This window comes from Sus scrofa, chromosome 16 (genome assembly GCF_054392235.1).
Source record: "Sus scrofa isolate SSC_HxYL_T2T_F1_AM1 chromosome 16, Sscrofa_HxYL_maternal_Yorkshire_Landrace_v2.0, whole genome shotgun sequence".
NCBI lineage: Eukaryota > Metazoa > Chordata > Mammalia > Artiodactyla > Suidae > Sus > Sus scrofa.
The window spans coordinates 59920326-59948061 of record NC_139398.1 but is presented as its reverse complement, the minus strand read 5'-3'; the positions used below and the strand labels follow the sequence as shown (position 1 = coordinate 59948061).

General features: G+C 43.8%; 1 protein-coding gene and 1 long non-coding RNA gene across 6 annotated transcripts in view; both read right to left on the bottom strand.

Annotated features, from left to right (window-relative positions):
* LOC110257309 (uncharacterized) overlaps positions 1 to 13752 on the bottom strand; it is a 407691-nt gene extending 393939 nt beyond the window's left edge. For both annotated transcript variants that reach the window (XR_014831516.1, XR_014831518.1), the window contains exon 1: positions 13456 to 13752. This is a non-coding gene — a long non-coding RNA (uncharacterized LOC110257309). The remainder of the gene's footprint in view (positions 1 to 13455) is intronic.
* Positions 13753 to 13944: 192 nt separating this feature from the next.
* The window catches only part of MCCC2 (methylcrotonyl-CoA carboxylase subunit 2), a 79727-nt gene continuing 65935 nt past the window's right edge, over positions 13945 to 27736 (bottom strand). For 3 of the 4 annotated variants that reach the window (XR_014831505.1, XM_005672531.4, XM_085002436.1), the window contains 4 exons: positions 25157 to 25313; positions 23633 to 23747; positions 20972 to 21057; positions 13945 to 16672 (listed from right to left, as the gene is read on the bottom strand). Coding sequence is in view for 2 of the 4 variants with exons in the window: in XM_005672531.4 (XP_005672588.2) it covers positions 16555 to 16672; positions 20972 to 21057; positions 23633 to 23747; positions 25157 to 25313 (476 nt within the window). In the remaining 2 variants the exon portion in view is untranslated. Of the gene's footprint in view, positions 16673 to 20971; positions 21058 to 23632; positions 24359 to 24829; positions 25314 to 27736 lie in introns of all 4 variants that reach the window. The other variant, XR_014831504.1, reaches the window with a different exon arrangement.

The following is a 27736-nucleotide window of genomic DNA, read 5'->3' as shown; positions in this document are numbered from 1 at the left end:
CTTAAATGTCCTCAACACACACACACACACACACACACACACACACACACACACACACACAAATGGTAACTATGTGAGGTGATGGGTATGTTAGCTGCATTGTGGTAATCATTTCAACAAGGTATATGTGTATCAGAACATCATGCTGTACACCTTAAATATATCTAATTTTTAATCGTCAACTATATTCAATAAAACTAGAAAAAAAGATTTTTTAATGTAAAAAAGAGTATTCTTTTAATGTAAAAATGCGCCCCCACAGGAAGATGGGGCCCAGGATTGTACTGAGACTAGTCAGAGGGGAGATTTCCACACTCACAGTTCCCATCGCCAAAGAGTTCAGGATCTATTTCACCTGCAATTCCAAGTTCAGCAATGAAAATACATAAGGTCATCCCTCATTCAGTTCTCAAATAGTAGGACAGCAAGCCGACACAGGCTTTTTCATTTAGTCCATCTGTTACCATTATTGCCTTGGGGTATAAAGAGCTATATATGGCCCCATATTGTACTGCAGCCTGATCTGGATGTTTAGAAGAAAAACATCTTCCACCAAGAACCAAAGAGTCAAGGTGAATGCCTGGGGTTGAATGGCCATGGGGTAAAGGTGTGGACAGAATGAGGATCTGAATGGCATCCTTCAGATGCCTCAGGTACTTCCATGTCCACCACTGCCCTGCGGGCATGTGTGGATGAGACTTGAGAGGGAAATACTCAAGAGTTAACACGGTCAGCCTCTGAACTGTTCTTGAATTTGCAAGTCATATTTGAAAACATTCCTCATCAAACTTTAACCTAAATGTTTATGTGGTATGGATGGATGAAGGGAGGAGAGAAGAGCTTCAAACGGTGGTTCTGGGGCTCGGGGACGTAACCCAGGACCCAGATCCTTTCATCCTGCTCTGCTCTACCCCGCTCAAGGTCAGCTTCATCCTCTGATGGGCGGCAACAAGTCTCCAATCCCAGAACCACATCCCCACAAGCCAAGATCAGAAGGAGAAAGAGATCACGTTTCTGGCTTTTCCCTGGAGCAAAGAAATATCTTCTAGAACCACCCCTCTGCAGACTTCCTCCCAGGCCAACTCCGGGTCAAGTCACTGGGAAAGAGAATGGGAAACCCTTTAAACCAGGCAGGCCCACCTGGAGCTGAAGGCTGACTGGCTTCCCTGAGGCACATGGATGCATTCCGAGGTATGAATAACTGAAGGAAAAAAACAGACTTCTGTTTTTTTCTATTCCTTTCTATTTTATTATATTCTTCTATTCCTCTAGGAGAGGAACCCTGGGAATGGACGGTGGGTAGACACCCACTAGCATCCACTATAACATCTAAACGGAAAAGCGGACTTACAAGGTCATGAAATCAAACTATATTAATTGGTGATTTTGTTCAAAAACTGTATTAAGAAAATACCCTGGTTTCAGAAGGTGAAGGTAAGAAAATGTCAACAGTGAGGCTATGAGACCCACAAAAAATGTTCCAATAATCTCCCATAAATCTGGGCGAATGCCTGGCCTCTGAGATCCCAGTGGCCACTCCGTGTGCAGAGCCCTCAAGAATCCTCCAGGAATGTAGGGGGAGTAGGAAGGGTAATGATGTACTTTATTTATTTATTTGTTTGTTTGTCTTTTTGCCATTTCCTGGGCCGCTCCCGCGGCATATGGAGGTTCCCAGGCGAGGGGTTGAATTGGAGCTGGAGCCACCGGCCTAAGCCAGAGCCACAGCAACTCGGGATCCGAGCCGCATCTTTGACCTACACCACAGCTCATGGCAATGCTGGATCCTTAACCCACTGAGCAAGGCCTGGAATCGAACCCACAACCTCACGGTTCCTAGTCAGATTCATTAACCACTGCGCCACGACGAGAACTCCAGTAACGATGTTCTTGAAAATGAATAATAAATATGGTAACAGCACATATCAAGTACTTGCTCTATACTAAGCACTTCACATATATTGACACCCGAAATGCTCATACAAACCCACTGAGGGGGTATCAGAGATGAAGAAAATGAGGTTCAGCTAGGTTGTTACTTGTCCAGCTTCAGAATCCTAGAAATGAGGAAGGCAAGGCACAAACCCAAGTTTGATTCTGAAGTTCATGTCCTCATCTACAATAACTAGTTTTCTGGAGAAATTGAAGAATGAAACAAAGTGAATTAAAGCCTGGTCCACACCAAAAGTTCTGAAGGAGTCCTGTGGAGTTTTTGGTAGTATGCTTGCTCCACCGTCAATTAATTAACCTTTCCTAAATACCCACTCTGCCCTAAGACATCATCCAGGTCATCTGGCCAACCAGGACCAGCATCCCCTACAGCCTTCTACTAAAAAGTGGTCCACAGATTACAAGTCTTGGCATCAGTAAAGGCTCATTAGAAATGCAGAAGTGCAGGCCCTGACCCAAACCTAGTAGACAGAACTGCATTTTTATAAAATCCCCTGGGCCCCTCTTTAATCTTTCCTGGGATTTCTTGGTCCATAACCATAAAGCTCTCATGATTAGTAATTTCTCAGTAGAGCTTTCCTGATCATTCTATACCTTCTCCTCAGGCTGCCACCTCAGCTTGCAAATGGCAACACTTTACATCTTAGAAACACCTTTTTTTTTTTTTCTTTTTTTTTTGTCTTTTTGTTATTTCTTGGGCCGCTTCTGGGGCATATGGAGGTTCCCAGGCTAGGGGTCCAGTCGGAGCTGCAGCCACCAGCCTACGCCAGAGCCACAGCAACGCTGGATCCGAGCCGCGTCTGCAACCTACACCACAGCTCACGGCAACGCCGGATCGTCAACCCACTGAGCAAGGGCAGGGACCGAACCCACAACCTCATGGTTCCTAGTCGGATTCGTTAACCACTGCGCCACGACGGGAACTCCCGGAAACACCTATTAATCTCCCCACAGACCTCTCTCCACTTCCTTCAATATTTTCCAGAGCTCGCTGTTCATATCCTCCGTATCAGTGATCCCCAAACTAAAGTGTGCATTAGTATTACCTGAATGTACCCAGAAATCTGTGTTGTCGTGGTTTTTTGGTTTTTGGTTTTTTATTTTTGGTTTGTTTGTTTGTTCCTTTGTTTGTTTGTTTTTTATCTTTATAGGGCCGCACCTGCAGCATATGGAGGTTCCCAAGCTAGGGGTCAAATAGGAGCTATAGCCCCTGGGCTTACACCACAGCCACAGCAACACAGGATCCAAGCCGCGTCTGTGACCTATACCATAGCTCATGGCAACGCCAGATCCTTAACCCACTGAGCAAGGCCAGGGATCAAACCTCTATCCTCATGGATGATGGTCAGATTTGTCTCCAGGAGCCTCGATGGGAACTCCAGGAATCTGTGCTTTTTAACGTACTCTCCAAGTTCAGCCAAAGCCCAGTTCTATGCCTCAGAATCACTGCCCTGCATGCCCTCTAGTCCGTTAATATTCTCCCTAGAATATAGCTTATAGAGCTGAAGACAATGATCAGCCCAAAGTATAGGCGTTAGCATAACCCCTAATCAGAGCAGCCTAAGATGTGACTAGCTCTTCTAAGGAGTCTCATCACATTGTTAACCCTTCTCAAGCCTGTTGATAACTAAAATCTCAGGGTCTTTTCCTCCATATGAACTGCTGTATTAAGCCAGATTTCTCCGCTTCTATGTATAGGCCTTTATTCTCCTTTAGAATTGGATGTAGGACTATGTATTTATTACTCTTAAATTTCCTCTTACTGTTTTGACCTCTTAATTTTACCTGCCAAGAGTCCCATGTCTTTAGTCCATCTTTTGTTGGATGGCAATGAACGGACTGGGAGAAGCTGGGCTCGAGAATCAGACATGCTTGGGGATAGTCAGATTTATTTTATGGAGACAAATGGCTCAAATGGCTATGCACAAGACCCTGTAACTTAGGAGGCCAGCTCAACACCTGACAAGAAATACTCATGCAATATAATATTTGTTGAATGAATTAATGATGTAATGACTGATGGTTGTGATAACCAGAGAGAATGATTAGGAGGCTCTGGTACTGATCCAAGTGAGAAGAGATGTGGGTCCTGAACCGAGGTTAGTGCAGTGATAAAGAAGGAGTCTTTAGGGGAGTTCCCACCGTGGCTCAGTAGTGAAGGAATTGACTAGGAACCATGAGGTTGCGGGTTCAATCCCTGGCCTCGCTCAGTGTGTTAAGGATCCGGTGTTGCCGTGAGCTGTGGTGTAGGTCGCAGACTCGGCTTGGATCCCGCGTTGCTGTGGCTCTGGCGTAGGCTGGTGGCTACAGCTCTGATTAGACCCCTAGCCTGGGAACTTCCATATGCCGAGGGAGTGGGCCTAGAAAAGGCAAAAAGACAAAAAAAAAAAAAAAAAAAAAAAAAAAGGAGTATCTAGGAAATTTATCAAGAGGCGGAATCGATGACAGTTATTGGGCAAGAATAAGAATATCAGGGTGAGGAAGAAGAATTGCTGTGACACCCATGTGTTTGGACTGAGCAGCTAAGAGGACGCTGATGCCTGGCGCAGGACCAGGTGCCACTGCCTCAGCCCACCGCACATGGTTGCCTAAAGGCTCCAGGGAACAGGAATGTTCTCCATCATCTGTGCATGCATTTAATCGAAATGAGGCTGCTCTCTTTATGGACCTAATTCAATTATGACACGGATATAATCGATCAAAAAGAATCTGGATGAACCTTGAAGTTCTTATGCTAAGTGAAATAAGCCAGACACAGAAGAACAGCTACTGTGTGATTCCACTTATGTAAGATCCCTAAAAAGCAGGCAAATTCATAGCGAGAGAAAATAGAAGAGCCTTTTCCAGGCCCTGGGGGAAAGGGAAGAATGTGGAATTATTTTTTCATGAACACAGCACTTCAGTTTGGTATGAAGACAAAGTTCTGGAGATGGACGGTGGTGATGGTGGCACGACAGTATGAATATACTTAATACCACTGCATTGCACACTTAAGAACAGATAAAATTTTATGTAGATTTTGCCACAATAAAAAAACGTCTTAAACGTACCTCAAGTTATCAACCACCCATGCGGGTGAATATTCCCCTTTTTATATAGTTAACGGTTGGTTGTGAGCAAGGAAGTGACACAAGTCCCCGGAGACTTAAAACCTCTGTTTAGTTCACTGAGAAGTTACAACAAAGGCATTAGGGCATAAAGAACTGACTCAAAACAATTCTGTGGAAGCAAGATGTCAGTTGCCGTTATAGCCCATTATGCAGAATACGTCTCCTGTTTTTGTTTTTGCTCTGATCTTAATTCTTCTCATCACCTTGCAGAAAATCTCTTTAGAGTATTAGCTGTCAGTAACCACTTTCAGCAATTAGCCTGAAATGAAGCACATATAGAAGTCAAAGTAAGAAAAGCTTTTATCTGGGCTGTGAGCAATACCTTTGAAAAATGTAGATACAGTGTAAAATTGAAGATTTTAAATTTATGGTAGTCTTTTTTTTTTTTTTTTTTTTGGTCTTTCTGCCATTTCTTGGGCCGCTCCCACGGCACATGGAGGTTCCCAAGCTAGGGGTCTAATCGGAGCTGTAGCCACCAGCCTACGCCAGAGCCACAGCAATGCAGGATGCAAGCTGTGTCTGCGACCTACACCACAGCTCACGGCAACACCGGATCCCTAACCCACTGAGCAAGGGCAGGGATCAAACCTGCAACCTCATGGTTCCTAGTTGGATTCCTTAACCACTGCGCCAGGACGGGAACTCCAATGGTCGAGTCTTGAGACAAACAGTGGCTCCATTTTGAAATCTCCAGATCTAGCCTCACCCTGTGAAGTGACCCTCAGGCTTGGCAGTGCACTGGGATCCCATGAGAAAGCATCACAAATGGCTGATACCTGCATCCCAATCTGAAAGAGTCTGACTTATTTATCGGGGGTCCAGCCCGGGCATCAGATTTTTTTTTTTTTTTTTTTTTTTTTTGTCTTTTTAGGGCCGCACTCGTGGCATATGTAAGTTCCCAGGCTGGGGGTTGAATCAGAGCTGCAGCTTCGGGTCTATACCACAGCCACAACAATGCCAGATCCAAGCTGCATCTGTGACCTCCACCACAGCTCAAGGCAACACCAGATCCTTAACCCACTGAGTGGGGCCAGGGATTGAACCCGCATCCTCATGGATATTAGTTGGGTTTGTTACCACAGAGCCACACCAGGAACTCCAGAATTTTTCATCAGCTGAGTTCCTCAGGTGATTCTAATGTTCAGTCCAGGCTGTGAATCACTGGCTTAGAAGGTAAGACAGATTCACCCTACCTTGAAAATGTCGCAGGGAGAGAAATGTACCCAACCAGAAACATGCAAGAGTGATCACATCACCAAAGCAGAAACTGATCTTAGAATCCTAAAACTTCAGAAGGAAATTCAAAATGATGGAGAATTGTCAGCGGTTCTCAAAGTGGGGTCCCCAGCACATCACCATCAGCAGGAAATGGGTTAGAAAAGCGGATTCTGGGGCCCTGCTCCAGATCTATGGATCACATCTGCATTTTAAGAAGCCCTCCAGGCTATTCTGATATCAGCTGAATTTGAAAACCATTGCTCTAGAGCAGTTATTGCTATGTTTAAACAATATCCCTTCATACCCCAAAGATCCTAATTCAGGGATTTTTTAATTTGTGGAAGTTCCCAGGCCAGGGAGTGAACCCACGCCACAACCGCAGCCACAGCAATGGCAAGGTCGGATCCTTAACACGCTAAGCCACCAGGGAACTCCTCAGATTTTTTAAAAACCTTCTCAGCTGATTCTAGTGTGAAACCAGGGTGGAAAACCACTAATCTAATCCCATCACCGTATTACAAAATAAGGAAAGACTAGCCAAAGATTAGGCAGCTAGCTATTACCACCAGCTAGAAAAGAACCCAAATCCCTTGATTTCAAATTGAACTCTCAGTCCATCAAGCTCTCCTACTCAGAATGCTAAATCCATTCTAGTATAGATTCAAGCCGTGACCCAGTTCAAAGACTCCATTGTCCCTTTACTTACAGGGCTCAGTTCTAGGAACCTGATCCTCTGGTTACCCTTCCTTTATACCTCATGGTAGAAAGAGAAGATTAGAAAATAGGCCATATTAAAATCGAGACAGGAGTTCCCGTCTTGGCACAGAGGAAAGGAATCCGACTAGGAAGCATGAGGTTGCGGGTTCGATCCCTGGCCTCGCTCAGTGGGTTAAGGATCCTGTGTTGCCACGAGCTGTGATGTAGGTCGAAGAAGCGGCTCAGATCCGGCATTGCTGTGGCTGTGGTGTAGGCCAGCAGCTGGAGCTCTGATTAGATCCCACACCTGGGTACCTCCCTATGCCACAGGTGTTGCCCCAAAAACAAAACAAAACAAACAAAAAAATCAAGTAGGAATAAAATGAAATAAAAATACTAATGGCTCCAAGATAAAAACAGGAGCCTTTCAAATACTTACCAACATCCATATAGTAAATGCAAAGTGTTTACATTTCAAAAGGGATTGTGGACCATCTGGTTACCATTCATACAAGACCGGCACTGTGGTCTTACACTACTCACAAGGTCACATAAGTTTACCTAAAAAGTCACTTAGTTCTATCTTCTGTGTCTTGGTATGGCTGTCTTTAAATTAACCCCAAGAGAAGATTGTCAGATTTTTTTTTTACCAGATTGCCAATTAAAAATAACCTAGGAGTTCCCGTCGTGGCGCAGTGGTTAACGAATCCAACTAGGAACCATGAGGTTGCGGGTTCGGTCCCTGCCCTCGCTCAATGGGTTAACGATCCGGCATTGCCATGAGCTATTATATAGGTTGCAGACATGGCTTAGATCTGGTGTTGCTGTGGCTGTGGCTGTGGTGTAGGCTGGCAGCTACAGCTCCGATTCGACCCCTAGCCTGGGAACCTCCGTATGCCGAGGGAGCGGCCCAAAGAAATAGCAAAAAGACAAAAAATAAATAAATAAATAAAATAAATTAAAATAACCTAAAATCTTTTTCGGTTAGATGACATATTTCAGTAATTAAAAGATTGCAGTAAATTAAGTTTCCTTATGGCAATTTAAACACACAATCCAGCCTCATTATTGATGGTGGCAGGAAGTTACATCCCTCCTTTGCTTTTTGTCTTTTTTCTATTTTTAGGGCTGAACCCGTGGCATATGGAGGTTCTCAGACTAAGGGTTCAATCAGAGTTGTAGCCGCTAACTTACACCACAGCCACAGCAACGCCAGATCCTTAACCCACTAAGCAAGGCCAGGGATGGAACCCGAGTCCTCATGGATACTAGTCTGGGTTCGTTAACTGCTGAGCCACGACAGGAACTCCCTACACACCTCCTTTGAACACTCCGAGTCTTTGGGGGTCAGTACCCTCAGTTTACTCTTCTGTCCACATTATCTTTTTGACTTAGTTTCAATGGTCCTGTGGTTTTATTTCTGAAAAGATTTTTTTTTTTTTGAGTGCAGGCAGTAAAGCTCTCACCAATATATACTGAATATACAGAGGAATTTATTTTAACCTGTAGCTTGCAGAACATGTTACCAGTTCGTGTCTGTTGGCTACAAACACTGGAGCCTGGCTCAGGCAAATTTTCTTAAAAGGCTGTTGGAAGAATATAGGATGCTAGGATACTCTAGGCTCAAAAAGTCCAGTGTCCAGGGTAATGCCAGGCACCGCAGAGAATGAATGAACCGCCTCCTCAAGTCCAGAGACAGCTCGGGGCCAGTCATCTTCCATCTCTGTCCCTCTGCTCATGAATCAATCAGCCTGGCCTTGGTCACGTGTCCAGCTCTCAGCTAGGGACCAGGGCTCCTTGACACATTCACCAAGATCGCCCAGGAGAGGGTAGTTCCCAAATGGGAACGAAGATGCAGAAGGAGCTGGAGGGGTGCCAAGCAGGTGAAAAAGACCCTCCCAAGCCACTGACTCACAGCTGCCATGCTGTTCTTCAATTTGTATCCCATCCCAAAGCCAGACACACAGGAAGTCTTCAGTAAGTGCGTGTTCATTTGAATAAAATAAACTGACAAAGCTGAAGAATGCATCGCCATCCTGCTAAACATTCCCCAAGACCAGTCTCACCACCAAGCCATCCGGTGTACTTTCATGTAGAATTTAAAAAGCTCTTAGCACACATACCCCCGTCTTTTTTTTCCTCTCTCCAGCTTATTTCTAGTAAGTAGTTCTGGTCATGCTTTCTCTTCAGGAAGTGGTGTTTTGTTGCTGTTTTATTTATTTATTTATTTTTTGTCTTTTTAGGGCTGCACCCTCGGCATATGGAGGTTCCCAGGCTAGGGGGCTAATCGGAGCTGTAGCCACCGGCCTACACCACAGCCACAGCAACCCCAGATCCAAGGTGTGTCTGTGACCTACACCACAGCTCACAGCAACCCCAGATCCTTAACCCAATGAACGAGGCCAGAGATCAAACCGGCAACCTCATGGTTCCTAGTTGGATTCATTTCTGCCTCGCCATGACGGGAACTCCCAGGAAGTTTTTTGTTAAGTCCCCACCTTCTAAGACCTTCCCTTCCCTCAATCCTCACCCTCTTGGCCCACTTGCCCTGGCACTGGCAGAGACAAAGGGGACCTGGGGAGGTGGACAGAGAACTTGGGCATCTAGAAAAAGAAAGAAAACAACTAGTACGAGGTCAGAGAGGCTGATTTTGGTCCCCCGTCATCTTCCTCAAGTTCACACAACTTTGTAGCAGCAGAACGAGGACAGAGCTGGTCTCCCAGTCCTTCTCAGTCCAGTGTTCTTTCCGTGACCATGATGCCTCCCAGGCATTCATGCTGAGTCTTCACAACTTGTTACTAATGGGACATTGTCACCTAGACGCAACTTTAAAGGAAACCCTAGTTTTATAAGCAACTTCACTTCTTTCGGAAGCTATTTCAGTAACTGAAGGCACCAGGGTCATCAAGATATCCAATGCTGGTGCCAGAAATGTGCATTTACAGAGAACAGTTCAGCAACATCACTTAAAAGTCTACATACGCTTTGATCTAACGATCCCACTACAAGAAATTTGTACTAACACAATAATCAGAGGCATACAATGAAACGGCAAGACGCTTATTGTAGCATTAGCTGTAACAGCAGGAAACCAGAAACAACCTAGATGCCCAACAGTAAGGGCGTCGTTAAAGTGAGCAGGGCATCTATACAATGGAAGATCACGCAACGTCAAAATTTTTGTAGAGGAAACGTTAAATGACATGAAAACATAACAACACATTTATTCTATATCAAATGAAAATGCAGATAACAGAATAACTTGTGTGTGAAAAAAACTCCCACAGATAGACAAAAAAGAGAATAGTATGCAAGAAAATATTAACAGTAGTTATCTCAAGGTGGTGAAATTGTGGAGATTCACTTTATTTTCTTCACTGTCTCCTAAATAGTCCACAATTTCTAACAAGTAATGCTGTCGAATCATTAATAAATAATTTTAAAGCAAAGTTAGTTTTAATTATCCTACAGCTGTAGGAATGTGGTGAATAGTTACAGCTGACAATGTCAGATACATTTCCAGGGATGCAACTAGAGATTTTCATACTGAGTGAGGTCAGAAAGACAGATACTATATGATATCACTTACATGTGGAAACTGAAATAGGGCACAAATGAACCTCTCTACAAAACCGAAACAGACTCACAGACATAGAGAACAAAGTTGTTGCCAAGGGGGAGGGGGAAGGAGTGGGATGGACTGGGAGTTTGGGGTTAGAAGGTGCAAACTATTATATTTAGAATGGATGGACAATGGGGTCCTGCTGTATAGCACAGGGAATTCTGTCACCAATCTCTTGAGATGGACATGATGGGGAATGATAGGAGGAAAAGAATATATATATATATATATATATATATATATATATATGTATATGAATATATGTGTGTGTGTGTGAGACTGGGTCACTTTGCTGCACAGCAGAAATAGGTATGACATAATCAACTATAATTTTAAAAAATACATTTCCTACAGAAAGCTCTTGATGTTATTCTGAGTTCTCCCAAATTCTACTTATTCACTTTTAACTAACACCTGCTAAATTACACATTACAATTTTTTTTCTCCAGCTTACTTCTGTCAAGTAGTTCTTTTTTTTTTTTTTTGTCTTTTCTAGAGCTGCACTTGTGGCATATGGAGGTTCCCAGGCTAGGGGTCGAATCGGAGCTGTAGCCTCTGGCCTACGCCAGAGCCACAGCAACTCAGGATCTGAGCCACATCTGCGACCTACACCACAGCTTATGACAACGCCAGATCCTTAACCCATTGAGCGAGGCCAGGGATCGAACCCGCAACCTCATGGTTCCTAGTCGGATTCATTAACCACTGAGCCATGACAGGAACTCCTGTCAAGTAGTTCTCTTCATGTTTTCTCTTCAGTAAGATCTTCACTAAATCCTCACCTTCTAAGACCATCTTCTCCCTCAGACACTTCTCTCCCTTAACAATAAGGAAGAGCACAAACCTGGGATTTGGGTCATCTTTGCGAAAGAAAGAGCTGCCAGCATACTGAAATGCTGCCACAGAAAATCAAGTTGCCCCTGCCCTATGGTAAACTCACCTCTTGAGTCAATTAAATGGCTCTCTAGAATGCTAACACATATCGTGTGTTTGATATCATGGTGAAATCTATATTAAAATTTATAAAGCAGGCAGACAGCCGCTGGAAGACGACATAGGGAAGGAAGGGGATGTTCCTCTCAAAGCCTCAGAAGGAATGCAGCGCCAACATACTGATTTTAGACTTCTGACCTCCAGAACTCTAAGAGACTAATCCTGTGCTGTTTTAAATCAGTAAAAAGAGACAATGCAGCTCTCTGAAATACCGGCTTGTAAGAATTCGCCACACCTGACATGTAGCATCAGTACTCAGTCCACGATGTTAAGAGCAACCACACGTCCCAGTCTGACCATTCCTGGCTCACACCTGTTTCCCAGTGTAATTAGTAGCAGGAGGGCCCTTTTGCTTTCAAGTGGCCCAGAATCGATGGCCAATAGTCACCCTGATTAGAAGCCTCCTCACCTGGAATGCACTTGCCTGGAAAGGTCAGAGGCAGACAGAAACTTCGTTTAGCCCCACGAACAATTTTACAATCTCCTTAGTACCCTGACTCCAAATACAAGAGAATCCAAGGCACGTTAAAGAAAAAGTGATTTTTTAAGTGTTTTGTGGAAAGGCTTTTTGTCAAAACAATTAAAAATCCATGTCATCATTAAATGTTAGCTGCATTTATTTGCACCACTTATTGAGAAATGTTATAAATGATAGGAGGCCATGAATACCTAGTTCGCGTTCTTGCCATTTTTCTAAATACTGAATTTGAAAGCCGATCATTAAAATATCTGGCTTTGGCCAGAGCAGTCAACAATAATCCTTCCAGAACCCCGTGAACAATATACTTCACTACTAACAAGAACTTATGTGACCTCCCGCCCCCCAAAATCTTAATGAAATCATTCAGAAACCTGCTTGACGCCCTTACAAAGGTAATATACAGCCTCTGGCTAGTGCACTTTGCACAAAAGCAGGCGTGTTTGGTAAATGATCAATTTTCTACTTGCACATTCAACAGTGCCTCCTGCCAGTGGAGAAAAAATTTATGACACATTTGCATTTGAAACCTGAAAAACAGGACGTCTCTTCTTTGTTAAGTACCCAGAATGGCTTATCTACTGATTAAGCTGTATATTTCTTAAAGTTATTCATTCGTATTATCTTGGCTGAAATTCCTATTTATAATAACAAAAATACGAAAAAATTCTCATTACAAAAAATTGGTAGTTACCACAAAGTGATGGATGAGCTAACTAGCCATACTGTGTACTGAGAATGTCACAATATACGTGTATCACACCATCACACTGTATAGCTCGCACTGACATATTGTTGCATATCAATTAACAACAATGTATGTTAGTTATTTAAATAAACCTGCAAGGGCAGACCAAAAAATGCTGCCTATTTTGGTAAAGCATTATAAATGTATTTCATAGTAATTAAAAACATATAACTTAATTATTTTAAGTGTGGTGTTGGTGATGACCCTGATCTTCCTAAAGAAAGGAAGGTAAAAACACTTTTTTTTTTTGGTCTTTTTGCCTTTTCTAGGGCCGCGACTACAGTATATGGAGGTTCCCAGGCTAGGGGTCTAATCAGAGCTGTAGCTGCCGGCCTGCACCACAGCCACAGCAATGCGGGATCGGAGCCGCGTCTGCAACCTACACCACAGCTCATGGCAATGCCGGATCCTTAACCCACTGAGCAAGGCCAGGGATCGAACCCGCAACCTCATGGTTCCCAGTCAGGTTCACTAACCACTATACCACGATGGGAATCCTAAAAACACTTCTAAAGTATCCATACACCTTTGATGGTTGATGGCTCCTTACCAAGGAATACCAACTCGTCTTGATTTAAAAAAAAAATCCCTTTGTTTTCTGACATGGATGTAAAACTTAATATAACTATTTTAAAATACTCACTGTGTTCCTTCGTCGGCTGGCAAACTGGGCCCCGTACACGGAGGGCAAGGACAGCGGGAGGAAAGAGGCAGGTGCTCCAGATGGGGAGGTGGCAGCTTTAACCAGCCTGGGAGGTCACAGACCAGGCTCCTCCGACGCTGCAAAATCAGGGGGAGGCTCCGCACCCACTCGCCAGACCCTTCAAAGTTTACATAGCGGCCTTAACAGGGTTCAAGCAGGTATTCAGTCCAGATGGTCTCCAAACCACCTCACTCTCTCCGGTCTGCATCCTTCAAGCTATGGGGATGGTGGGTGGCTGGGGGAAGGGGGAGGAGCCAATGGCTGCTTGGTTCCGGGTCAGGGGTCATGTCCTCTCTGTGACCTCCTCAAATACTCTTCTGAAAAATGCAATCTACCCCTGAATTGTGATCATCCATCTGTACGGATCTCAAAAAACGAAATCAACTTCTGATACACAACGAAGCCTAAATTGAACATCATACACACAAGTGTTTGAAATATTAATTTTATTAGGAAAGCATTTGATCGTTGTATTAGATCATATAATCAGTCATTTGATTTCAAAATGATGTGGCCTGAGGATACAATTAAAATCTGGACTTTTTCATTTATTCAACAAATACGGGAGCACCTACAAGTGCCAGGCACTGGAGACACAGACCAAATAGGAGGCTCCCTGCTCTCAGAGAGCTTACATTCTAGCAGGAGGGCAATACTGAAGAAATGTCATATTTCTTATAAACATCCAAGACAGAGGAACAGACAGAGGAAGAAGACGGAGCTCTACGAGAGTATATAATAGATGTCTGACCCAGACCAGGAAAATCACAGAGACAAAAGGATAAAGTAGGACAAAAGGATAAAAGCGTTTAAGTAGAAGGGAGAATGGAACGGTTGAGGTGGAGGGAACATTTTAAGCTCTAAGAGGGGAAGGATTTCGTGCGTTCAAGGGACTGGAGTAATTCTAGAATGGGAGAGCATCACGTGTGAAAAGAGGAGTCAAGGAGAGGAGACTGAAGAGGTGGTGATCAAGATTTATGGAGAAAAAAAAAAAAAGATCCACGGAGGGCACTAAGGGTTTGGCACTTTTATAGGGATGCCGTGAAAGATGTACGTGAGGAGGCAGCATGACTGACATGCACTGCAGACTGGCTGCTCTAATTCCATTAGAATTCCATTCTATGCGGTAAGACTGGATGCAGGCAAACCACTTCTAAGGCCTGCGTAACAGACAAAAATAGAGGGGGAATTCAAGAGATAGGAGGCAAAGTCAACAGAACTTGATGACTGAATCTAGGTTCCTTCGACCTGTTACAGGCATACAGGTCTGGAACTCAGAGAACTGTGTTAGGAACTGTCAGCATCCCCATCTAGATAGCAACTAAAGCCATAAGAAGGGCTGAAGTGGCCCAGCGAGAATAAACCAGGGCAAGAAAAATAGACACATTTAAGAATGAGGAGGAATATTCAGCCATAAGAAAGAATGGGATTCTGCCATTTGCAACAACATGGATGAACCTTGAGGTCACTATGCTAAATGGAAAAGTCAGACAGAAAACGACAAATACCATATGTGGAATCTAAAAAACAAAACAAACAAAGCAAAACAAAAAACGAAGTTTACAGATACAGAGAAAAGAATGCTGGTTGCCCGATGGGAGAGGTGGGATATGGACAAAAGGAGTGAAGGAGGTCAAAAAGTACAAACTTGCAGTTATAAAAGAAATGAATCCTGGGGATGAAATATACAGCACGCTGACTACAGCTAAAAATACTCTACTGTAACTAGACTTATTTTGGTGATCAATCTGCAGTGTATCAAATCATTATGTTGTACACCTGAAACTAATATGTTATTTCAATCATAGCTCAATTTTTAAAAAAGAAAGAAAAACAAGCTGTGCCAGGGGCAGGGAGAAGCAGGAATGGGGAGTGACTGCTAAATAACAGCATTTCCGTTTGGAGTGATGAAAAGTTCTGCAGGTGGAGTGGGGATGGCCATACAACACTGGGAATGTACCTCATGTCACAGAACTGCACACTTAGAAATGGCTAAAGTGGCAGTCCCCTGCTGGCCTAGCAGGTTAGGGATCCAGCAGTGTCACTGCTGTGGGCTCAGGTTGCTGCTGTGGTGCAGGTTTGATCCCTGGCCCAGGAACTTCCACATGCTGCAGGTGTGGCCAAAAAAAAAAAAAAAGAAAGAAAAGGTTAAAGGGGTAAACTTTTTGTTATACATATTTTACTACAACTAAAAGAAAAAGGAGATCCTTTTGTGTGGCTTGTATCTTTTATAATAAGAATGTATTCACATACCACTAAGGAGAAACCAGGGCAAACGGTGAAGGGGAGGAAGAAAGAGCACTGGGGATGGGGCCTGCGAAGGAAACTGAGTGAGAAGGGCTATGAGGCTGGCAGAAACCCCAGCGTCTCAGCCTGGAAGCCAAGGCTGGCATTTCTAGGAGGAAGTGTTTGCTTTGAATACCCCAGAGAACTAAGTCAGGTGAAGTCAGAAAAGGACGCCCTGGTTTCAGGAGCACGGAGGTCCTTCGTGACTTTGAAGAAGGCTGTGGGCAGTGGAAGCCAGAGCGAGGGCGAGGAGAGAGTGAGTAAGAAACAGAGCCCAGAGCGCAGACCGTGAGAACCTGATGATTATGGCGGAGGAGGAGGAGGAGGAGGAGGAGGGTGTCTAGAGGGAAACGTCAGAGATGCTTTTTTTTTTTTAAAGTACATTAAAATGTCATCATGCATAATCGGCAGAGCAATCACTTCGGTGGAAATACAGTTTTATGTTAATAATCTCAACAATACCTGGAATTTACAGATTACAGAACTTTTCATACTACTTAGGGCTTAGAAAGGACAACTGTAAGTTTTCCGTCCTTTTAAGAGGACGGAAAGTTAAGTCACAGAAAACATTCTCTGAGAGATTTTACAAGGATTTGAGCTTCAACTGATTTTTTTTTTTTTAAGGTATAAAAGTACAGCATTTCTTGTTAAGAATACAGTTTACTGTAATAGTCACATGTTGAAAAAGTCTAAAATTTTAAGGCGACTGATTTATTAATTTTGGTGTCCAGTGGAAGATGCTTTATAACCCAATTACATCCTCCAGATGCCAAAGTTCGACTTCTGGATTGGTGCGTTGAGGGCTGCGCTAAGACTGAGACCCAGGACCAGCCTAGTGTCTGCTGGATCAATAATCCCATCATCCCACAGCCTGAGAAAAGAACAAAAAATGAGTGATTAGGAATCTGCCATGAAACCACCAGTTATAAACCCCATGCTGAGGAGGTTATCCTTCAGGTAACATAAAGATCTACTGATCAGCTTCTATATACTATAATCTCACAACAGAGACCATGTTCAAGAAAGGGAGAAAGGCTCAGTGGAAATGAATCTGACTAGTATCCATGAGGACACAGGTTCGATCCCTGGCCTCACTCAGTGGGTTAAGGATCTGGTGATGCAGTGGGCTGTGGTGTAGGTTGAAGATGCGGCTCAGATCTGCAGTTGCCGTGGTGTGGCTGTGACTGTGGTTGGTGGCCACAGCTCAGATTCAACCCCTAGCCTGGGAACTTCCATATGCTGCATGTGCAGCCCTAAAAAAGGAAAAGAAAAAAAGAAAGAAAAGAGGAAAGGGAGAAAGAAAAAAAACAACTTTCACCTCAGGCTCCCAGAGAATGTTAAATAGAGCCTAGAGCTGCAGAAACAGCTTTTAAAACCCTGGTTTTAAAATATTTTTATTTATTTCAGGAAAAAACTTCCCTGTCCCTCCTTTACCCATACAAACATACAAATCAAGTTGCCGATATTAAGGTTATTATTATGGAGAGCCAAAGAAACCAAGGTGACAATCTCCAACCAAAAGCCCTAATGGAGGAGTTCCCGTTGTGGCTCAGTGGGTTAAGAACGCAACTAGTATCCATGAGGATGTGGGTTCGATCCCTGGCCTCGCTCAGTGGGTCAAGGATCCCACATTGCTGCAAGCTGTGGCCTAGGTCACAGATGCAACCTGAAGCCTGGATCGCTGTGGCCTGTGGTGTAGCTGGCAGCTGCAGCTCCAATTTGACCCCTAGCCTGGGAACTTCCCTATGCCACAGGTGTGCCCCTAAAAAGGAAAAAAAAAGTCCCTACTGGAAAAAGTATAACTCCCCAAACTGCCAAACTCTTAAGAAGCTATGAAAATCATTAAATAGACTTCAGTACATTTTATTAATAAAATAAATACCCTCACATGTAGTTCCTTATTGTTTGCCACAATAGGAAAATTAAGCAATAGCTTATTTATTTATTTTGTCTTTTTGAGGCTGCCCCCAAGGCATAGGAAGTTCCCAGGCTACGAGTCGAATCAGAGCTGCAGCCCTTGGCCTACACCACAGCCACAGCAACATGGGATCCGAGCCACGTCTGCAACCTACACTGCAGCTCACAGGAATGCCAGATCCTTAACCCAATGAATGGAGCCAGAGATCAAACCCGCATCCTCATGGATACCAGACAGGTTTGTTACCGCTGAGCCAAGAGGGGAAGTCCCTAGTAATAGCTTCAAACTGCTCTCAGAAGAAACTTTTAAATAGAAATCTTAGTTTGCTTTTCACAGACAACCTCAAATTTATAAAGAACAGTGAATAAGAAATATTATTTTTGAAGGGTCATTAGTGGGTGGCAGTGTTGCTTTCTTTATATAAACTGCCTTCAGTATCCGGTCATAACATCAATTATTAAAACATACATCAACAGACCATGAATCAAATCTTTGTTCATAAAACATTCATAATAGGGATCTTAAAGTATCAACAGCCAATAAAAAAAAAAAAATTCTTTTAACTTGTGACCAGGTCGATCGATTACACTCCCTTCTGAAGCCTACAGCAGCGTAATATAGCAAGCCTGATGGCACCAGGGCTGCTCCAGGCAAGAGGCCCTAATCAAATGTCTGAAAGAGGTTTGTTTTTTTTTTTCGTTTTTTTGTTTTGTCTTTTTGCCTTTTTTCTTGAGCCGCTCCTTCGGCATATGGAGGTTCCCAGGTTAGGGGTCCAATTGGAGCTGTAAGCCGCCGGCCTATGCCAGAGCCACAGCAATGTGGGATCCGAGCCGCGTCTGCAACCTACACCACAGCTCACGGCAACGCCAGATCGTTAACCCACTGAGCAAGGTCAGGGATCGAACCCGCAACCTCATGGTTCCTAGTCAGATTCGTTAACCACTGCGCCATGACGGGAACTTCCAAAAAAGTTTGCTATAAAGACAACTGGGCAGGAGTTCCTGGTGTGGCTCAGAGAGTTAAGCATCTGACTAGTATCCATGAGGACACGGGTTCGATCCCTGGACTCCCTCAGTGGGTTAAGGATCTGGCATTGCCATGAGCTGGGGTGTAGGTCACAGATGCAGCCCGGACCGGGCGTTGCTGTGGCTGTGGCGTACGCTGGCAGCTACAGCTCCGATTCAAGCCCTAGGGATGAGAACTTCCATATGCAGCATATGTGGCCCTAAAAAGCAAAAACAAAACAAAAAACCAACTGAGCAGAAGAAAACTGGCGTGCTGTTTACAGAACACTTAAGGAGTAGGAAAAACGTAGGCGGTTTTTGAAAGACAGCACAGAACAGATGATGACAGAGCTCTCTGAAGAGTCAGACTTAGCCATGGTAAAGCCTAAACACACCATGGAATTTATTGTTCAGTGAAGATTAAGCAAACCATGGAAAGCCCACGAACTGGCTTGAAAACCCTTTCATCTTTGAAACAAAGTTAGCGTCTCCACACCACCAACTGTTCCAACAGAAGGGTTAAACATCTACAAGTTAACAGAAAAATCATATTGTCTTTCAATATGCATTTCCAAAAGAAGGCAATCCAGGCCATTTCCTCTCCTCTCTTGAATACAATCCACTAAAGACAATAATAAAATAAGTATGAAAATAATAAAGGACTAAATCTTTCTTAAGGGCTGAAAAACAAATTAATGGCCCCCTCAAAATATGCACTTTTTCAAAACTTAAGATTCCAGCTGTCCTTATGAATTCCAGTCAAAGTCTTACGTTCAAACAACAAAAACTATAGGTGTGCTTACAACGTCCATTTTCTCTTTAACCTTTATATGACTTTCTAGTTCCTCTTTGCTTTTCCTGGTTACTACATAAACCTGTTTAGTGATGCTGAAAAAAAAAAAAAAAAAAAGATTTCTCGAAACAAAGACTATTGATACTTTGTTCTTATTTAAATGCGTCAATGACCCACCACAACAAAATATACCTGTACCTTTGCTTGCAAAAATACATATTAACAAGAAGAGAAACATGCTTTTCAAAAATTCCAAATGGTATTAATTTGAATTTTGAAACCAGTTATGTTCCATCTTTGCAGGTCCCCAACATCAGGAGCATTGCCTGTCACAAAAGATGCATTCGAATGACTGACATGGATTCTAACTTTTGATTTTCTTTTCTCCCTCCTCTCCGGTTTGCCTTCGCCAGTAAATGACATAAATCACAGCATAACCTAATTTTAAAAGACACAAATAGTTATTTTCTTTTTTTCCATCTGCCCAAGGGACAAAATGAAGGCATGAGGCTTAAATTATTCTGCAAAATGCAGAGCATTAAAGCTGTTGAAAAAAAGAAGTCTGAAAGCACACACATGTCTCCAGCGGGGAAAGCTAAGATAATTTATTACCTCGTTTAAGAAGCATACGAAACAAACAGAACAAGAACTGCAATGGTGTGTGAGGTAATTGCTTAGTGTTGACACGTGGGCCCTGGCTATGACTAATCACCTTCTGGAAGCACAGGCACAGTTGTTAACCAGTGTCAATACGTGTTCAACCACTCTGATGCTTAAAATGAGGTAAAAACAAAAGACTCAAAGGGTGGGGGGGGAGTTCCCATCATGGCTCAGTGGTTAACGAATCCAACTAGGAACCATGAGGTTGTAGGTTCGATCCCTGACCTTGCTCAGTGGGTTAACGATCCGGCGTTGCCGTGAGCTGTGGTGTAGGTTGCAGACACGGCTCGGATCCCAAGTTGCTGTGGCTCTGGTGTAGGCCAGTGGCTACAGCTCTGATTGGACCCCTAGCCTGGGAACCTCCATATGCCACGGAAGCAGCCCAAGAAATGACAAAAAGACAAAAAAAAAAAAAAAAAAGAATCAAAGAGAGGGGGATGACAGGAATCCATGCGCTGAAGCAAAAATGACTGCAGAACTAATTCCTGAAAGTGACAGAGCAAGGATTACAACCCTCAACTTCCCAGCCCCGGCGTGGTCGACCTCCGGCCTCTGAGCTCCTCCAGGCCTCGGACACTTCAGCTGGGACTGGGAGAAGGGAGGAGGGAGGAGAGCGGCAGAATCGGGCCAGTGGGGATGGATCCAAAGCAAGTAACCGACAGTACAAATTTTAGGTGTCTCCAAGCATTATTTTTTTGGTTCCCCTGAGGGTTGGACCATGCCAGCTGCTCAGGTCTCCGTAAAACTGCTGCCCAGATGCACCCGCCAAGGAGTCAGGTATTCACAGGCTCCTACCTTGCACTGGAATAGTAAGGGCTGCCTTCCTCATCAAACCTCTTCATGATGGGCTCTTTTAAAGCTGCTTCTTCAGCACTGGAGAACTGAAAGGAAAGGGACCGTGAGTAAGTCTGCTTCAGGGGAACAGACACACGCAAGAGAACCTCAGGAAAAAAGGAGCAACAGATTTCATGACTGATAATGTTACGACCAAGATGTGCACGGTGCTGGATGGATTACGTGTGATGCTTTAACATACATGATCTCATCCGGAGACATGAGTATTGAATTAGTGTTCTGTTATAGCTCCCTTATGAGATGCAACATCCTGAGGCTGTTTAATGTAAGGTCGAAACCAAGGGTATCACATATTCCAGCAGGGTACAGAAATGGATGGGAATTATACAATTTGTTATTTGGTGTAAGATCACATTTAGCAGCTTCTGTTTAAGAAAGGAGAAAAAAGAATTGCCATTGCGGCGAAGCAGAATCAAATCCAACTGGGGAGCATAAGGTTGCAGGTTCGATCCCTGGCCTTGTTCAGTGGGTTAAGGATCCGGCGTTGCTGTGAGCTGTGGTGTAGGTCCCAGATGGGGCTTAGAACTGGCATGGCTGTGGCTGTGCAGTAGGCTGGCAGCTACAGTTCCAATTGGATGCCTAGCCTGGGAACCTCCACTTGCCACAGGTATGGCCCTAAAAAGACAAAAGACAAAAAAAAAAAAAAAAAAAAAAGTGGAAAAGTAGGGGATTTTCATTCAAAATAGCCAAAACTTTGAACATTTCAAAGCTTAGAGGGATAAAACATCAACCACATATTAAATAAATTCTTCGTTTTCTCAGCTGGCTGAGAAATATTTTTCTCTAATTAAAAATGTAATGGCTTGTCCACCCATATTGCCAGAAACAAGTGATAATTAATTCAGATATAAAAATATTTATGCAAACTAATTTTGAAGCCCTGAAAAGTATTTTCAATTTAAAAAAACACTCCATTTCAAAAACAAATGATTCATTTCAAACAAATACAATCTTCTTTATGTATTCTCATAGTTGAATATCATTTATAGGTCAAGAATTGAGAGAGAGAACCACTAAAATCTTGTACTTTCCTTTTACATATAAAAAGAGATGAGGAGTTCCCATTGTGGCTCAGTGGCTAACAAATCTGACTAGGAACAATGAGGTTGTGGGTTCAATCCCTGGCCTTGCTCAGTGGGTTAAGGATTGGGTGTTGCCGTGAGCTGTGGTGTAGGCCACAGATGTGGCTCGGATCCCATGTTGCTGTGGCTGTGGTGTAGGCCGGCAGCTATAGCTCCGATTAGACCCCTAGCCTGGGAACCTCCATATGCTGCGAGTGCGGCCCTAGAAAAGGCAAAAAGACCAAAAAAAAAAAAAAAGAGAGAGAGATGAATTCACATATCTGTATATCAAATTAATCAAAGAACAACTTTTTAGCAAGAGTTTAGCATGCTGCTCTGGACTCCATCAGGTGGAATTTCATGCCCTCCATCCCCCACTCCCCACTGTATATACACAAAAGTAAAGATTTCCTTTTGCTTGGATACGGATCAGTACTAAAGTGAATCTGAAACCTCCAGTTAATTTGTTGCTTGGCAAAGACAGCTGAGGATGTGAGGCATGGGTGGGATGCATTCAGGGAGGCAAGACCCGCCCTCTGGCTTTTGATTTTCCCCACCGCACAGAGCTGACCAGAGGATCGCTCTCTCAATGGCAGAACTGAGAGCCTGAGAAGGCAGGGCCTCCTCCGTGTCGTGCCTTGTTATAATGAAACAGTGCACCTAAGCAAGTTCAGGACCATGCATCAATCATTTTGATGCTTACACAAAACAGTTATAATAAAACTTAATGCAAAACTTCAGATGAATCTCTGACAGAGAAACAAAAGAACCGATTTTTAAAAGCAGCCACTTAGGGATTTGCCTGGCATTAAGCATCCATCTTTCTCCGCTTAAACTTTCACAGAATAATGACATTCAATTCTCACTAGATGACTGGGCCCTCCCACTCAAGATCTTAACAACAATCTCAAAGTAAAATAGAAAACCACAAAGTTCTGCTGCTTTAGATCATAAAATCAAAGACGTAAGTCAGATTTATTTGTTTGTTTGTTTCTTTATTTATTCTTTTTTGTCTTTGTACGGCTGCATGTGTGGCATATGGAAGTTCCCACGCTATCAGGTGAATTGGAGCTGCAGCCACAGCCCCGCCAGATCCAAGCCACAACTGCGACCTGCAGCACAGCTCATAGCAACACGGGATCCCTAACCCACTGAGCAAGGCCAGGGATGAAACCTGCATCCTCAGGGATACTAGTCTGGTTCTTAACCTGCTGAGCCACGACAGGAACTCCAAGTTGGATTTATTTAAATCTCACTAACTGCAAATGACTAAGAATCAAACATCTTTATGCCTCAGGCCCTCACAGCCAGAGTTTCTGAAGTATTTTCTTGAAGATTCTGAAACATGTGTAAATTACCATAAGAAGGTACTGCAAATGAAATGGCTCTTTTTAAAAAGAGAGATGGAGAATGCAAGGCTAAGTTGCTAAAACAACTTCTAGGTCAGCATCTTCTAGATAAAGCGGGGCCCTGTTAGAACCTCCCCATGAACTTGGAGGGGTTCTGGTAAAAGCAGAGACAGAGAAGAAATGGCCTTTACCTGTTTCCCTTCCCGTGCTCTTTGGTCCCTTGCTACTGTGGCCAGCACATTAGCCGCCTGCTCTCCTCCCATCACTGAGATGCGAGCATTTGGCCACATGTAGAGAAATCTTGGGCTGTAGGGGCGGGAAGCAAAGAATGATCAAATGATTCACTGCACAACACAGATTTTCAGAGACCCATGTTTACCTTTTAAATTAGTGGTTCTTCAGAGTTCCCGTTGTAGCGCAACGGAGATGAATCTGACTAGGAACCATGAGGTTGCGGGTTTGATCCCTGGCCTCACTCAGTGGGTTAAGGATCCGGCGTTGCCAGGAGTTGTGGTGTAGGTCGCAGACACAGCTCAGATCTGGCGTGGCTGTGGCTCTGGCATAGGCCGGCAGCAACAGCTCCAACTGGACCCCTAGCCTGGGAACCTCCATATGCCGCACCTGTGGCCCTAAAAAGACAAAAATAAATAAATAAATAAGTGGTTCTTCATGCTAGCTGCACATCACAGTTATCTGAGGATTTAAAAAAAAAAAAAAAAAAAGGAGGGAGTTCCCGTTGTGGCTCAGGGGTAACGAACTAGACTGGTACCCATGAGGACTCGAGTTCGATCCCTGGCCTCCCTCAGTGGGTTAACAATCTGGCACTGCTGTGGTACAGATTGCAGACTCGGCTCAGATCTTTCATTGCAGTGCCTGTGGTGTAGGACGGCAGCTGCAGCTCTGATTTGACCCCTAGCCTGGGAACTTCCATATGCTGTCAGTGCAGCCCTTAAAACAATAACAACAAAACACACACACACAAACAATGCCTAGAACCCACCCCAGACTAATCTCCAGTGGTGGGGCCTGAGTGTGGTAGGTTTTCTTAGTTTTCTAGGTGATTCTGATGTGTGCTTTCATAAAATGTATTCTTTCATTTCACTTAAATTTACTGAGCAAAAACGTACTGAAAATATCCTCTTATTGTGAGGGGTTATGTGCTGTTTTACATCCTAAAAATTGGTTAGATGTGCTTCACCCTTTTTTTTTAGTTTTAACAGAGGATTCTTGTTGTTAACCTTTTTAAACAAAGCAACTTTGGGCTTTCCTGATTCTTCTATCTTTACTATGTTTGCTCTTTATCATGTCCTATTACTACTTGTCTTGTTTTAATATGCTGTTCTTCTTTGAACTTCTTGGGCTGGTTGCTTGGCTCATTGGTTTTCAGCCTTGATTCTTTTCCAGTATATGTATCAGTAAGTCAGTCTACATACCTTTCTCAGAGCAAGATTTTAGCTGCATCATATAAGTTATGATATGCAGTATTTCATTATCAGTCATTTCAAAATATTTCCTGATCCTCATTATGGATTTCTTCCAAGTAGTACCTTTATCATTAAGTATCACTTCACCCCTCCAGATGATACAAATTTTGGTATAACTGAGATTTGTGAATACCATCCTGTATTTCATACAAACCTGAACTAAACTGACCATTCATCATTATACTTGAGGTGTGATTCATTCTTTCAGAGAAAATCACAATAACCACCCACCTATAGGCTCTGCCACACATCCCATAGTTTCCAGCCCCATATGATCCCCCGATGATGACAGTTATCTTTGGCACGTTGGCACAGGCCACTGCAGTCACCATCTTGGCTCCATCCTTGGCAATTCCTTCGGCTTCGTATTCTCTACCAACCATGAATCCTGTGAGAAGCAGAAAGAGAGCCTCTGGGTGATGGGATGAATATGCAGGGGTCATTCCACCAAGGAACTGGAAAGATATCTTATCAAACTATATTTACCAGACCTCCCACCCTAACAAAATATCTACATGTGAAATACGCTCCCCCCAAATGCACTTTAAGAGGTAAAATAAAATTTTCTCCAATAATTTTTTTAAATTGCTTCCCGTTGGAGTTCCCATTGTGGCTCAGCAGTAACAAGCCCGACTAGTAGCCATGAGGATGCAGGTTTGATCCCTGGCTTTGCTCGGTGGGTTAAGTATCCAGCATTGCCATGAGCTGAGGTGTAGGTTGCAGATGTGGCTCAGATCCCGAGTTGCTGTGGCGTGGTGTGGGCCAGCAGCTGCAGCTCCAATTCGACCTCTATCCTGGGAACTTCCATATGCCGTGGGTGTGACTCCCCCCCCCACCAAAAAAAAGCTTCCAATTGAATTGTAACCCAATTCAATCATACTTTTATGGACAACCTGTACCTGCTGTGGCTACAACAGTATTGACATAATAACCCTTGCCCTCTGGATGCACACAGAAAACCCCAAACAAGATAAGAATATAAATTATATTCAAGAAATGATCTCTAAGTTCCCACTGTGGCCCAGCGGAAATGAATTCGACTGGTATCTATGAGGATGCAGGTTCTATCCCTGGCCTCACTCAGTGGGTCGGGGATCCAGAGTTGCTGTCAGCTGTGATTTAGGTTGCACACGTGATTGGATCCCAAGTTGCTATGGCTATGGTGTAGACTGGCAGCTTGTAGCTCTGATTCAACCCCTAGCCTGGGAACTTCCATGTGCCACAACGTTCGGCCTTAAAAAAAGGGAGAAAGAAAGAAAGAGAGAGAGAAAGAGAAAGAGAGAGAGAGAAAGGAGAAAGAAAGAGAAAGAAAGAAAGAAAGAAAGAAAGAAAGAAAGAAAGGAAGGAAGGAAGGAAGGAAGGAAGGAAAGAAAGAAAGAAAGAAGGAAAGAAGGAAAGAAGGAAAGAAAGGAAGGGGAATTATCTCAAAACAATAGCTTGCTGATACAAAAAGGTGATACGGCAAGCTAAGGAAAAAGTACTGTGGCAAGCCCAAATGTGAGGGCTTTAGGATTCACTGACCTGGTTTAACATATAGATTGTTCCTTCTGAACTGCTGCCTTAAAACTGTGATGAAATTAATGTTTCATAGAGACACTAAGAGTCCCTGCCATTGACTCAAGAACAAGGTAAGATAATTCTCATCCTAATTACGGGACCCTTCTACTTCTCCAAGCTCCCAGCTCTGCTGACACTAGTCTACAGTTGCACTGGGCCTTCCAAGCCTTGGGGTCCTTCCTCTTCACCTTAAAAAGGCCAAGTCAGGCTTCCTTTGTCTTTTTCCCCATGGTTAGACTCAAATGCCTATTTGATTGTCGCTGTTCTTCCTTTGTATATCTCTAGCACCAGATAATCCAATTCAGTTCAACTATTTTTTAAGGATCACCTATACTTGCTGTCAATACCACAGTACTGACTTAACAACCCTTGCCCTCACCAGGGACCATGTACTTCCTCTGGTTACCAGCCCTGCCCTCTGAACCAGGCCCTTGGAACAGCTCAGAAACTCTTTATCAGTAGTTCCCATTAGGGCTCAGTGGTAACGAACCCGATTTAGGTTCTGTCCCCGGCCTCGCTCAGGGGGTTGGGGATCCAGTGTTGTCGTGGGCTGTGGTGTGGATCGCAGACCCGGATGGGACCCTGAGTGGCTGTGGCTGTGGCGGGGTGCTGGCAGCTGGAGCTCTGATTCAACCCCTAGCCTGGGGACCTCCCGATGCCACAGGCATGGCCCTGAAAACCGGGGGGGGGGGGGGGGGGGGGAGGGGGAAGGGAGAGAAAAGAAAGAAACTCCTTTATCTGTTTATTTCATCTTGACTCCCTGCAACTTCCCATAATAGCTCTCTCAAATATCGACTCTCTTTAAGCTTTCACTCCCCACCCATCACCCCAAGGCCCCTCTAAGTCCCCTGCGAGATTCTGCCTTCCAAATGAAGACTGAGGCCATCTCACTGGGCTTTCTTTCTCCCACCATTCTTTTTCACACCATAAAGAACAACAAAATCAGGCTGCCTCTCTTCCTTAACTCTCAGCTCTGCGGAAGAAAGTGGAGTGACTCAGAGTATCCCTGAGACCTTTCTCTTCTCTCTGGGTGTCATCTATTCCCACAGCTCTCAACACCATCTCCAGGTTCTGAAGCTGCTCCTTCTTCAGTCCAGCTAACACACCTCTTCTTGCTCAAGACCTTTCAACTGCCTACCACATATCTCCACGTGGAAGCCACACAGGTCCCTCTAATGCAATGTTGCAAAGCCAAACTCAGTCTCTGCTCTCTGCCCCCAACCCACCTAAAAATAGAGCAAAACCAAAATGTAG